At 37.6% G+C, this 13,997-nt stretch overlaps 2 protein-coding genes and 1 long non-coding RNA gene across 3 annotated transcripts in view; 1 reads left to right on the top strand and 2 right to left on the bottom strand.

Annotated features, from left to right (window-relative positions):
- PIP4K2A (phosphatidylinositol-5-phosphate 4-kinase type 2 alpha) overlaps window positions 1–13,997 on the bottom strand; it is a 177,253-nt gene that overhangs the window by 136,646 nt on the left and 26,610 nt on the right. The gene's annotated exons all lie outside the window — the stretch shown is intronic.
- LOC140633199 (uncharacterized) lies at window positions 3,315–12,654 on the bottom strand. The gene is made up of 2 exons (XR_012030828.1): window positions 11,822–12,654; window positions 3,315–3,608 (listed from the first exon to the last, which is right to left on the bottom strand). It is a non-coding gene; the product is annotated as an uncharacterized lncRNA (long non-coding RNA).
- Window positions 6,109–8,414, top strand: LOC140633197 (large ribosomal subunit protein eL32-like). The gene has a single exon (XM_072825398.1). It carries the CDS (start codon window positions 7,883–7,885, stop codon window positions 8,348–8,350), a length of 468 nt encoding a protein of 155 aa, XP_072681499.1. The 5' UTR covers window positions 6,109–7,882; the 3' UTR covers window positions 8,351–8,414.

Here is a 13,997-nt window from a genome sequence, read left to right as displayed (position 1 = left end):
GCTCCCATAATATATTTCTCACTCCTTTTAGATCAATATGAATAAACCATACAAAAATTATATTCACTTTTAATTGTAGGATTTTTGTTTTTTAAATGTCCTTATTCTATCACAATTGCCTGAAAAATACAAGGGGCATGAGTTTTAACCCAGCCAATCCCCTTTGATAGCACACAAGAAATTAAATGTCAGTCATGGGACCTCAGCAAAGAGCCAGCACAGGCTCCCCAGAGGGATCCCACCAGTTTACATACCAATGTATGCTGGGGGTACATGTGTGTCTTTATGTGGTGCCAGCAGTACCTGGCAAAACCCCACAAACTGTAAATCCAAATGGAAGGCAGCAGGGTGCACTGGCATACTTTTTTTTAGTGGCTATGTCTAAATCTTTCTGTATTTCTGTCACTCTGTTGCTGTTTAGGAAGAAGTCTTCTCCCACTTTAGGTGTAAAAAACAAAACAAAACAAAAACAAAAACAAGCTTTTAAAGAGTAGATAATCATGAGGGCAGCCCTGCTTTCTGAAATGAATTTGCTGCAATGAAAAGCTCTCTCACAGTAGATTCATACTCTTTTTTTCTTAATTGGCTGACTAGAGTATTCATGTTCCAATACAGAACAATCTTAGCTACTTAGATTTGAAGGAAGCTTTCCATTCCATCCTAGATAATATATCCTGCAGAAACAAAGGCACCAGAACAAAATAATAAATGTCAAAAGACTTTTGCAGTCTTGTCTGTGGCAAACTCCAAGAAACTGGAAATGAGACTTTATGCCCATCAACAGATAATGGCTGACTACATTAAAGTATATTCATACCATAGAATATTATGCAACTATTAAAAAGAATGTGTTCTATACATATTGTCGCAGAAGGGTCTGCACTTTAATACAACCAAACAAACAAAAAACCTAGCAATACTAGCTATTGAGTAAAATAAAACGTTTAAAAATTCTCTAAAAGCTTTATGTCCTTGGTTTAGGCAATAGTTTCTCATATATGACACCAAAGGAAGAAGCAACAACAACAAAAAATAGATAAACTGGCAGATCATCAAAACTGAAAATGTTAATGCTGCAAACAATGCTATCAAGAAAAGGAAAGAAATACACAAAACGGGAGATGAGATTTGCAAATTAGATCTCTCACAAGGGTCTTGTACCTGGAAGAATTCTTATAACTCAATAATAAAGACAAATAACCTAATTAAAAATGGGCAAAATAGATCTGAATAGATATTTCTTCAAAAAAGATGTGGAGATAAGCACATGAAAAGATGCTCAACATCAATAGCCATGAGGGAAATGAGAATCAAAACCGCAGTGAGATACCACTGCACACCACAAGACAGCTGTAAATCAACAGGACATCAGCAAGCATCAGCAAGGACCAGTGAAATCAGAAACCTCATACATCCGTGGTGATAAGGTAAAGTGACTCAACTGCTTTGGGAAAATGCCTGGCAATTCCTTGGGAAGTTAGACACAGAGTTACCATATGACCCAAGAATTTCACTTTTAGGTATATATCCAAGAAAAAATGAAAACAAAGGTCCACACAGAACATTATTCATAATAACCAAAAAGGGGAAACAATCCAAGTATCTATCAATTGATGAATGGACAAAGATAGTGTGGTTTATCCATACAATAGAATATTATTTGACAATAAAAAGGAATGAAGTACTGCCACATACTACAACATAGATAGACCTTGAAAACATTATGCTAAGTGAAAGAAGCCAGTCACAAAAGACCACATATAAATCTACAGAGGCAGGAAGCAGATTTGTGGTTGCCTTGGGCTAGGGGTAGGGGTTGGAAGGGAGAGGAGGTTTGGTTTCTTTTAGAGAAGATGAAATGTTCTAAAATTAGATTGTGATAATATAGAAGCCTGTGAAAATACTTAAAAAACACCAAATTGTATACTTTAAATGGTTTTTTACATAGTACATTTGTATGGCATGTGAATTATAGCTCAATAAAGCTGTTTTTTAAAAGTTTGCTTTTAAAAAAATTTCTCTAACTAGCAAACCTAAAAATAGAAAATGAAGACCATATATTTGAATTATGTGAATTTTTTGTAGTCCACTTAAATAAGCTGTTGTGTTCATTAAAAATTATGTTTTTGGGACAGCCCGGGTGGCTTAGCAGTTTAGCACTGCCTTCAGCCCAGGGCCTATCCTGGAGACTCGGGATAAAGTCCCACGTCAGGCTCCCCTCATGGAGCCTGCTTCTCCCTCTGCCTGTGTCTCTGCCTGTCTCTGTGTGTGTGTGTGTGTGTGTGTGTGTGTGTGTGTGTCATCAATAAATAAATAAAATCTTTTTTAAAAACTATGTTTTTGAAATATATTTAATGATGGTATAATATTACAAAAACAAAGCAGAGCACAAAACTATATATATATATATTTATAATTTTACAAAATAAGATTCTGTTTGTAAAGAAAAGGCTGGAACTAACAACGATCCTCTAGTCTAGATGGCAGATTTATGAGTAATTTAAATACTGTGCTTTAGAATTTTCTTTTTCTAAATTTTCTCCAATGACCATATATTACTTTTTTTTTTTTTTTTTTTTTTTTTTAATCTTTTTTTTTTTTTTTTTTTTAATTTTTATTTATTTGTGATAGTCACAGAGAGAGAGAGAGAGAGAGAGAGAGGCAGAGACATAGGCAGAGGGAGAAACAGGCTCCATGCACTGGGAGCCCGATGTGGGATTCGATCCCGGGTCTCCAGGATCACGCCCTGGGCCAAAGGCAGGCGCTAAACCGCTGCGCCACCCAGGGATCCCTATTACTTTTTTTTTTTTAAAGTAAGCTCTACTACACTCAAAGTGGGGCTTGAACTAACAACCCTGAGATCAAGAGTTGCATGCTCTACTGACTGAGCCAGCCAGGCACCCAAGCACTCCTTTAATCATAAAAATAAGTATTTAATTTTTCAAATGAACCACATGTACCAGGAACTCAAGCATGCAACATCCAGTTTATTAATATCCTATATTAGAGAATATTTTTCTTTTTATTTTTTATAATAAAAAGTCATATATAGGGATCCCTGGGTGGCGCAGCGGTTTAGCACCTGCCTTTGGCCCAGGGCGCGATCTTGGAGACCCGGGATCGAATCCCACATCGGGCTCCCGGTGCATGGAGCCTGTTTCTCCCTCTGCCTATGTCTCTGCCTCTCTCTCTCTCTCTCTCTGTGTGTGTGTGACTATCATAAATAAATAAAAAAATTAAAAAAAAGTCATATATATCCCCAAACTATTTCACTTAGGTAATACTGTACAACAGAACACTCCAAAACTCAGTGCTTAAAACAACCCCAATTTTATTGGCTCACAATTATGAGGGTCCGAATTTGAGTAGGGGCTCAGGCATGAAGTGTTCCCCTATACTCTCAGCCATCCAAGATGACCCACTCTTACTTCTGGGTCTCTAGGACAGCTTTCAGCTGGGTGGCTCCTTCCTTCTCCACTATGTCACTTCTCCTGGTCCAGCTCAAGCCTCTTCTATTTGGTGGCTTGTTGTCCAGGAGGTAAAACAGAAGCTTCAAGACTTCAAAAGGCCTGTATCTGGAAGTCACATGGCATCACAATCAACATATTCTGTTGGTGAAAGTTGAGAACCAGTTCAGATTCCAGGGGAGGGAAAAATCTCTTGAGCATAAAAGAATGTAAAGAACTGTTGGTGAACATTTCTGCAATCTGTGGGCATGCCCAGGGGAAAACAATATCCACTGGAGTGAGCCTTGGCTATTGAGATAGATATTTAATGGAAACACTTGGTGTTTGGTAAAAGGCTGTGGCTATTTGGGACCTGTTTTCTATTGTCTTATAAAGAGATTCACTCTACTGAAAAAATGTTGACCCTTTCATTTAACAAAAATCACATTCTGTTTGCTAAAATGTTACTATTTTTTAAAAAATCACAGGAAAAAGGGGAAGAACCCTAATTTCAGATATTAATATTATTTTGCCATAGCAGGGATATATAATAAAAATTCTAGGCTTTGTGGGCCATATGGTCTCTGTCACAACTAGTCAATTCTGCTTGACAGTAGCACAAAATGAGCTATAGGCAATATGCAAACAAATGAGAATGGCTGTGTTCCAATAGAACATTTATGGACACTGAAATGTGAATTTTATATAATTTTCACAAGTCACGGAATATTCTTCTTTAAAAAAAAATTGTTAGCCATTCCCACACATGTATGCAGAAAGCACTCTTAGCTCAAGGCCCTTATAAAAACAGACCATAGGCCACATTTGGCCCATAGGCCATAGTTTGCCAATCCCTGTGCTATAGTTAATTCAAAAGATATAATAAAAATGCCAAAAAAGGAAATACTCTACCGAATACCCTATACAAACATCCACATATATTTCCTGTATAAAATACTCAACCTTGGGTCACCTGACTGGCTCAGTTGGTGGGGCATGCAACTCTTGATCTCAGGGCCATGAGTTCAAGCCCCACATTGGGCCTAGAGCTTACTTTAAAAAAAAAAGAAAAAGGAAAAAATAAAATAAAATACTCAACTTTTAGCTACTAAATTTTTCACTGTCTTCAAACTGCTCTACTTAAGAAGCAATTTCACTTTTAATTAAACTTTTCTTATAACTTCAACTATTAGCTTCTTTTAACCTGTTTCCTTACTGATAACTAGAAGGTCTGTTCACTTCCTTTGCCAGGAATAGTAGCCTTCAAACCCCAAGTGTGCACATTTTGGCTTTATTTACCAAAAGATGACAGCAACTAAAAATTAGGGAATTACCCTGTTCTGATCATTTTATTTCTAATGTAGTCTTTTACTTAACTGATAAAAGAAATATTGGCTATCATATCAACAATGTCCACAAATCTTAAAAAAGAAAAAAAGTGCTGACAAGTCAAGACTTGTCAGTTTATCTAAACACACAGAAAACGAACAAACAACAGTGTCAGTGGTGGGGGTAGGGCAGGAATGAGCTGATAAACATAGATATTACAACAGGGCCTCTAAAATACTAAGAGTATCTGTTCTCATATTGAAGCTGCCTAATTTGTGAATTCCTCCAGACCTGAATATGGCTCCTAGGGTCTCTATGCAGGGATCTGTAACTATAACCTGAAATTAGCCAGGGTTAACCCACCATGTTGACCCTTGTTGGATTCTCACCAGGCATCTGAACAGACACAGATGGTCCAATAATCTTTAAAGATGTATCATCTGTGTCTGAAAATTCTGGCATTAACCCAGGAAATGAACAATGTGTAATTACCTACCATGTTACCTGCAGTTCTTTTTTCACACAAGACTAATCTTTTGGATCCTTCTGCTTTTTGCCTAATAAAGGCCATCTCTCTCTCTCTCTCTCTCTCTCTCTCTCTCTCTCTCTCACACACACACACACACACACACACAAGAGCAAAAGCTTATTTTACATTATAGCACAGTATAACTGAAAATGAGGAAACTTTATATCTGATCAAGTCAATAAACTTAGACTATTCCACCCTCAGCCTCTAACAAAGGGTGCTAGGAGATGAGAGATTACTCCCTATGATCTCAGCTCTTCAAAGCTATGCTAATACCGCAAAGAGTCAAGCTTTCCTTTAAGATCATAACAGTATTCACATTTTCATTCTTACTTTATTACCTGTACTTTGCTGTTACCTGGTAAGTCACCACAGAGAGACTTGATGTGCAAGTACCTACTGATGTTCCTGACTTTTCTAAATGCTGAGGAGGAATAAGAACCCAGGACCTAAGTCAGAGGTGGGTTTGCTCTTGACCCCTCAAGAGTGTCAGCTTAGTCAAGTCACTTTCTCATTCAGAGCCCTCTTCTCATCTGTCAAATATGAATAACAACACTGAGCCCTCTCTCCTCTCAGAGTTGTGTTAGGGTCAAGTGAATAACAAAGGTGCAACTGCTTTATAAATGTGAAACTGAGGTTACTTTCTTTTATCATGAACTTTCCTCTCAGGGATTAACAGCTATCTTTTGGTCACTTCTGCAGAGTGTGATAAAGAAGTCTAAACAGGGGTGCCTGGCTGGCTCAGTGTGACTCTTGATTTCGGGGTCGTGAGTTCAAGCCCCGCATTGGGTGAAATTATTTTTTTAATAAGAAGTCTAAACATTTAGCCTATGTTGTATCCTGTTTTTTTGTTTGTTTTGTTTTTGTTTTTGTTTTTTAAATCAGAGCTTCATCTTTCAAGAATGAAGAGTCTTGTTTGGTTTTAATTTCTCATCATGGTTTGGCATCTAATTATCCCTCTCTTACCTTTCCCAGCTCTTACAGCCCTGATACCAAAGTACAAATGAACACATGCACACAAATGCACAATTCAATGTCTAAGATCTTCACATTAGACCGGATGGACTTAACAGATATATACAGAACAGTCCATCCCCAAATAGCAGAATATACACTCTTTTCCAGTGTACATGTAAATATTTTCCAGAACAGATTACATGTTAGGCCACAAAACAAATCTCAACAAACTTAAGACTGAAATCATATCAAGCATCTTTTCTGACTACAATGGTGTGAAACTAGAAATTAGTTACAAGAAAAAAAAAAACTAGAAAAAACAACAAGAGGCTAAATGACATGCTACTACACAACCAATGAGTCAACCAAGAAATCAAAGAGAAAGTCACAAAATACCCAGATACAAATCAGAATGGAGACACAACAGTTCAACATCTTTGGGATACAGTAAAAGCAGTTCTAAGAAGGTTTAGAGCAATTCAGATCTACTTCAAGAAACAAGATTAATCTCAAATAAGCAACAAAACTTATACCCAAAGAAGCTAGAAAAAAGAATAACAAAGCCCAAAATTAGTAGAAGGAAAGAACTAATATAGATCAGAGAAGAAATAAATGAAAGAGACAAAAAAAAAAAATAGAAGAGATCAATGAAATCAAGAACTCATTCTTTGAAAAGATAAACTAACCTGATAAAACCTTTACCACAGTCATCAAGAAAAAGAACTCATTTAAAATCAGAAATGAAAGAGAAGCTATAAATGACACCACAAAAATACAAAGGATTATGAGACTACTACAAAAAATTATTCACCAACAAACTGGACAACCTAGGAAAAATAGATAAATTCCTAGAAACATACAATCTTCCAAGACTGAAATAGATAGAAATAGAAAATTTGAACTCACAACAAACAAAAGCTAAAGACCACACAGCCTCATTGCTGAATTCCACCAAACATTTACTGAGTTAATACCTACCCTTCTCAAACTATTCCCAAAAATTAAAGAGAAAGGAAAGCTTCCAAATTCATTCTATGAGGCAAGGATTACCATGGTACCAAAACCAGACCAAGACACTACAAGAAGGAAAATTACAGGCCAATGTCCTTAATGAACAAAGATGCAAAAATTATCAACAAAATGGTAGCAAACCAAATTCAACAATACATTAAAAAGATATTCGCCATGATCAAATAAAATTATTCCAGGGATGCAAGGATGGTTCAGTATTCACAAATTGATGTGATATGCCACATTAACAAAATGAATGATAAAAATCATATAATCAGGGCACTTTGGTGGCTCAGTTGGTTAAGCATCTGCCTTCAGCTCAGGTCATGATCCTGGGGACTGGGGATTGAGTCCCGTGTTGGGCTCCATGCATGGAGCCTGCTTCTCCCTCTGCCTGTGTCTCTGCCTCTTTCTCTCTCCTCTCTCTCTCTCTCTTTCTGTCTCTCATGAATAAATAAAATTTTTTTAAAAACTCAAAAAAGTGGATATAGAGGATAGAAGAATCATATCTCAGCATAATAAAGGCCGTATAGGACAAACCCAGAGCTAACGTTATACACCATAGTAAAAAGCTGAAAATATTTCCTCTAAGATCAAGAACAAGACAAGGATGTGCCCCTCTCTTCCTCGGCGCCGCCTGCGGAGGTGGCAGCCATCGATCGCTGGGCATATGGCTGCCCTCAGACCTCTGGTGAAGCCCAAGATCATTAAAAAGAGGACCAAGAAGTTCATCCAGCACCAGTCAGACCAATATGTCAAAATTAAGCGCAACTGGCGGAAACCCAGAGGCATTGACAATAGGGTACGCAGAAGATTCAAGGGCCAAATCTTGATGCCCAACATTGGTTACGGGACCAACAAGAAAACAAAGCACATGCTGCCCAGTGGCTTCCGGAAGTTCCTAGTCCACAATGTCAAGGAGCTTGAAGTGCTGCTGATGTGCAACAAATCTTATTGTGCAGAGATTGCTCACAATGTATCCTCCAAGAACTGCAAAGCCATTGTGGAAAGAGCAGCCCAGCTGGCCATCAGAGTCACCAATCCCAATGCCAGGCTGCGTAGCGAAGAAAATGAATAAACAGCTTATGTGCGTGTCATATTTGTGTTAATAAAACCATAAAACTACAAAAAAAAAAAAAAAAGAGACAAAGATGTGATGTCTACTCTTGCTACTTTATTCAACACAATACTGGAAGCCATCACCACAGCAATCAAGATAAGAAAAAGAAATAAGACATCCAAAATAGTAAGGAAAAAGTAAAATAGTCATTATTTGTAGATGACATAACACCATGTATAAAACCTAAAGACTCTTAAAAAAACTGCTAGAAATGAGTAAATTCAGGGGCATCTGGGTGGCTCAACTGGTAAAGCATTCACCTCTTGGTTTCAGGGGCGTCTGGGTGGCTCAACTGGTAAAGCATTCACCTCTTGGTTTCACCCTACATCATGTTCCACACTTAGTCTGCTGGAGATTCTCTCTTTCCTCCCTCTCTGTTCTCCTCTGCCTATATCCTCTCTCTCTCTCTCTTTCTCTCTCTCTCTCTTTCTTTATCAAACAAAAAAATAATAATAATAAGCAAATTTAGTAATTTTCAGGATACAAAATTAATATACAAACATCTATTGCATTTCTATACACTAGTAATGAACTAGCAGAAAGAGAAATCAAGAAAACAATCCCATTTACAGTTATATAAAAAAGAATACCTAGAAATAAATTTAACTAAGGAAGAGAAAGACTTATACCCAGAAAACCATAAGACATTGATGAAAGAAATTGAAGATGACACAAATAAATGGAAAGCTATACCATGCTCATAGATGGGAAGAATTAATATTATTAAAATGTCCATACTATCCAAAGCAATCTACAGATTCAATGCAACCCCTATCAAAATACCAAAAGCATTTTTCACAGAACTGGAACAAACAATCCTAAAATTTATATAGACCCACAGAAGATTCCAAATAGGGATGCCTGGGTGGCTCAGTGGTTGAGCGTCTGCCTTTGGCCCAGGGTATGATCCTGGAGTCCCGGGATCGAGTCCCGTATTGGGCCCTTGTGGGGAGCCTGCTTCTGTCTCTGCCTGTGTCTCTGCCTCTGTGTGTGTCTTTCATGAATAAATAAATAAAATCTTTTAAAAATATATTCCAAATAGCCAAAACAATCTTGAGAAAGAAAAACAAAGCTGGAGGTATCATAATCCCAAATTTCAAACTATACTGCATTAAGCTACAGTGATCGAAACAGTATGGTACTGGCACAAAAACAGACACCCAGATCAATAGAATAGGACTGAGAATCCAGAAATAAACCCATACTTATATAGTTAGTTAATCTACAACAAAGGAGGCAAGAATGTAGAATGAGGAAATGACTTCTTTTTTATGGGAAAGCTGAAGAGCTTCATGCAAAAGAATGCAATTGGACCACTATCTTATACCATACACAAAAGTAAACTCAAAATGGATTAAAGACCTAAATGTAAGACTGAAGTCATAAAGCTCTTAAAAGAAAACACAGACAGTAATCTGTTACATATTAGTCTTAGCAATATTTTTTTGATCCATCTCCTCAAAGTCAACAAAAGCAAAATAAAAGCCTTTTGCACAGTGAAGAAAACAAAAAGGCAACCTATGGAATGGGAGAAGAGATTTGTAAGTGATATCCAATAAGGGGTTAATATCCAAAATATACAAATAACTAATATAACTCAATACTGAAAAAAATTGGATTAAAAAATGGGCAGAGGACCTGAATAGACATTTTTCCAAAGAAGACACACAGATGGCCAACAGACAGACACATGAAAAGATGCTCAATATCACTAATCATCAGGGAAATGCAAATTAAAACCACAATAAGATATCACCTCATACCAGTCAGAATGGTCATTATAAAAAATGTAAGAAATAACAAGTGTTGGCAAGGATTTGGAGGAAAGGGAGCCCTTGCACATTGCTGGTGGAAATGTAAATTGGTACAGCTGCTCTGGAAAACAGTATGGATGTTCCTCAAAAATTAAAAATAGAAATTCCATATGATGTAGTAAGTTCAGTTCTAGTATTTACCCAAAGAAAATGAAATCACAATTCAAAAAGATACACACACCCCTATGTTTATTGCAGCATTATTTACAATAGCCAAGATATGGAAGCAACCTAAGTATCTAAAGACAGATGAATCAATAAAGAAGATGTGGTGTGTATATATCCAATGGTATATTAGCCAGCCAACACAAAGAATAAAATCTTGCCATTTTGTGACAACATAGATCTTGCAGGCATTATGCTGAGTGAAATAAATTAGACAGAGAAAGACAAATACTTTATGATCTCACATGTGGAATCTAAAAATACAAAAATATGATCAAACAAAAACCAGAAACAGATTCAAATACAGAGAACAATCTGATGGTTGCCAGAGGGGAGGTGGGTAGGGAGTTGGGTAAAGGAGATTAAGAGGTACAGTTTCTCAGCTGTAAAATAAAGAAGTCATGAGGGTGAAAAATACAACATAGAGGATATAGTCAACAATATTGTAGTAATGTTTGGTGACCAACAGTAACTATACTTATTGTGGCGAGCATAGTGTAATGTACAGTACATCAGATCACTATGTTATGCACCTGAAACTAGAATGACATTGCATGTCATCTATACTTTAATTAAAAGTTAAAAAAATTGGGGGCACTTGAGTGGCTCAGTTAAGTGACTGACTACTGGTTTCAACTCAGGTCATGATCTCAGGGTCATGAGATCAGGCCCAAGTAGGGCTCTACACCCAGTGAGGAGTCTTCTTGAGGATTCTCTCCCTCTGCCCCTCCCCCTACTTGCTCATGTGCAAGAACACTGTCTTTCTCAATAAATAATTTTTTAAAAATAAGTTAAAAATTTTTTTCAAGTGTAGGATCTTGAAATATTTTCTTTATACCTGTCCTGGAACTGCCCAGCATTTCCTTGCTGTCATTACATACAACTGGCAGCATGTCAGCCCAATACCCATTAGAAACTGTCTGAATGATCCTATTCTGAAATATTAACAAGAAGTTTGGCCCCTGGGGCGCCTGGGCAGCTCAGCTGGTTAAGCAAATGACTGGTTTCAGCTCAGATCATGATCTCAGGGTCATGAGATCCAGCCCCGGGTCCGAGCCCTGTATCTGGCTCCGCAACTCCCGAGGTGTCTCCTTGGGACTCTCTCTCCCTCTCCCTCTGCCCCTCCCCACTGTTCTCATTCCCTCTCAAATAAATAAATAAATCTTAAAAAAAAAAAGGGGGGGGATCCCTGGGTGGCGCAGCGGTTTGGCGCCTGCCTTTGGCCCAGGGCGCGATCCTGGAGACCCGGGATCGAATCCCACGTCGGGCTCCCGGTGTATGGAGCCTGCTTCTCCCTCTGCCTATGTCTCTGCCCCTCTCTCTCTCTCTGTGACTTTCGTTAAAAAAAAAAAAAAAGTTTAGAGCTCAATATTTTTTACATGTAACATAGACTCTTCCTGTTGTTTTTCGAAATGTTTCTAATATTTTCCTAATGTTCTAAATGTATTACCTTCCATTTTTCTGTATACAGCTGAGTATGCTAACTCCCGGACTCCTGTGGTTTCAGATCTGTGGCAAACCATCTTTCAGTTTATTTTCCCCATTGGTTTGTTGTTTTCATATCTATGAATGTTTACTATCAAAATGTAAATTTAGCCAATCTCAAAGATATTACTGACTGGATCTTTTTAAATAAAAAGCCAGCATCAAAATCTATGGCATTAGCAGTTCATGGACAACAAATATCCTTTGCCCCATTCCTTGTTTTTCTTGCAACTCCTTTTACTGCTTTTGCCAAAGGAAACTGTCAAAAATCTTTTAAAGCTTCTCCCTCAGTGCCCTCCCAAAAAGCTTACATCCAGCATAGTTCGCCACTACTCTTTGAGCCATACTTGTTCTTTTGCATACATGTCACAGTCGTAATAAAAAATTATACCCACTGGCTCTCCTTGTCCTCAAACTGCTTCAAAGAAATTCCATGCTGTATTAATGAAACATAATTTATGTTTATCAGAAAACCTTAAGTTCCCTCCTAATATGCAGTCTCAGCTCAAGCTCCCTGTTATCAAAAGGATCCTTCGGCTCTGGGACACCAGAGCCTTCTTGGGCATCAACCCTTGTAAGCAGAGTAACCTGCTAGAGACTGTCACAATGTCTCACGCATATGCCAAAGTGACCGTTTGTGAAGTACCGCTGGGTTCTTTGAAAACTTCTGGGAAAATGCCCAGTCTATTACGGCTGCTTCCTAGCATTTCACTGCCTTGCCAAATCATTTCAAGTTGTGCTCTGGTGTGTCCTTATAGCATTTCTTATGCCCATCTTGCCTGCAGCTGTCCCACTTCAGCTCACCATGCACAGCTGCTTCACTTCTTATATTGTCAGCTTTTCCGGCAAGTGTCCAGCCTAGTAAAACAGTGGGTTGGTGAGGATTACTTTCATGCTTGCGGAACAGATGCAGAGAAAATCCTCATTATTGGTGACAATCTTCTCATTTAATGTCAACGAGGACATAGAAGCTGTGTATATATTTTCAAGAATTCAAAGGTTTACATTTGCAAAAGGATTTTGATTCTTAAGAGGGTTCTTAACTTGAGTGTTTAAAATGAGGGAATGAAATTATAAAGTACAAAAAAAAAATAAATTATAAAGTACAATTACATAGTATAAGAGATTCCATGCATATAATCTTTAAGAGGAATTTATTAACAGAATACATGTGCATTCTCAACTGATTTTTTTTTTTTACCCCATGTTTTTGATATTTAGTATGAAGTCAAGCAAGCACTTACTGCTAAATAAGCAAAAGGGGCGAGGACATATGAATCAAAGTCTCTATGTCTCTGAACCATACACATCAACTGTAATAAATTTCAGAAGAAAAATGGAACATTAGAAAGAAAACTCTCCTTTTGTGTCCAGGATCCACAAATATAAAATAAAATAAGATGATAAGATAAGATAAGATAAGTAAGATAAGATTAGATAGGAAGAAAAGAAAAGAAAGAAAAGAAAGAAAAAAAATTATTCTCAAATTTTGGTCATGACACAGAATCTTCAGGATTAAAAAAGTTAGAAGCTGCCTAATCCTATTACCCACCTGGGGACTGTCAGCCTCTGGACAACACCAGGCATGGGGCCAGTAGCTGTCAACCTCAGTCACACACGTTGAATAACTGAGAATTATTATCAACTGTGTACTTGGTCATTCAATACCAATAGTAATTAAAGATTTTTTTCTAAGAACTTACTTCTACATATGAATGTAAGTAAATTCACTGCCAAAGGGTCCCTTTCATTCTTGAATGAGGAGGAGGGATGGACTTATAGCTGGCGTGTCAGGAATGCTGCCCAAACCCAACTCTGCCCATGGGAGTGTGCTATGATTGTGAATGTTTATCCATCTTGTCTACCACTGTGGAAAAAAGACTTTGAAACATGCTGACCCAGCACATACTCAGATAATTTCAGGAACAGGAAACTCATTATTCCCAAAGGCAGCTGACTGCATCCTTAAACAACTTGAACTCCTAGACTGTTGTTCTTATCTCCTGAAGGGAATCTCATCTCCCAATCACTTACACAAACTACATCTGACTTAAACCTCACAAGTGAACTGAGGGAGAGGACTCTGAACCCCTGGGCTCCTCTCAGTGACCTAAAAAGTGGTATCAGTAGGTGTCAAAAAG

Source organism: Canis lupus, chromosome 5, assembly GCF_048164855.1.
Source record: "Canis lupus baileyi chromosome 5, mCanLup2.hap1, whole genome shotgun sequence".
In the NCBI taxonomy this organism is placed as follows: Eukaryota; Metazoa; Chordata; class Mammalia; order Carnivora; family Canidae; genus Canis; species Canis lupus.
The sequence above is the reverse complement of the archived record's forward strand: the minus strand, read 5'-3'. Positions and strand labels throughout refer to the sequence as shown.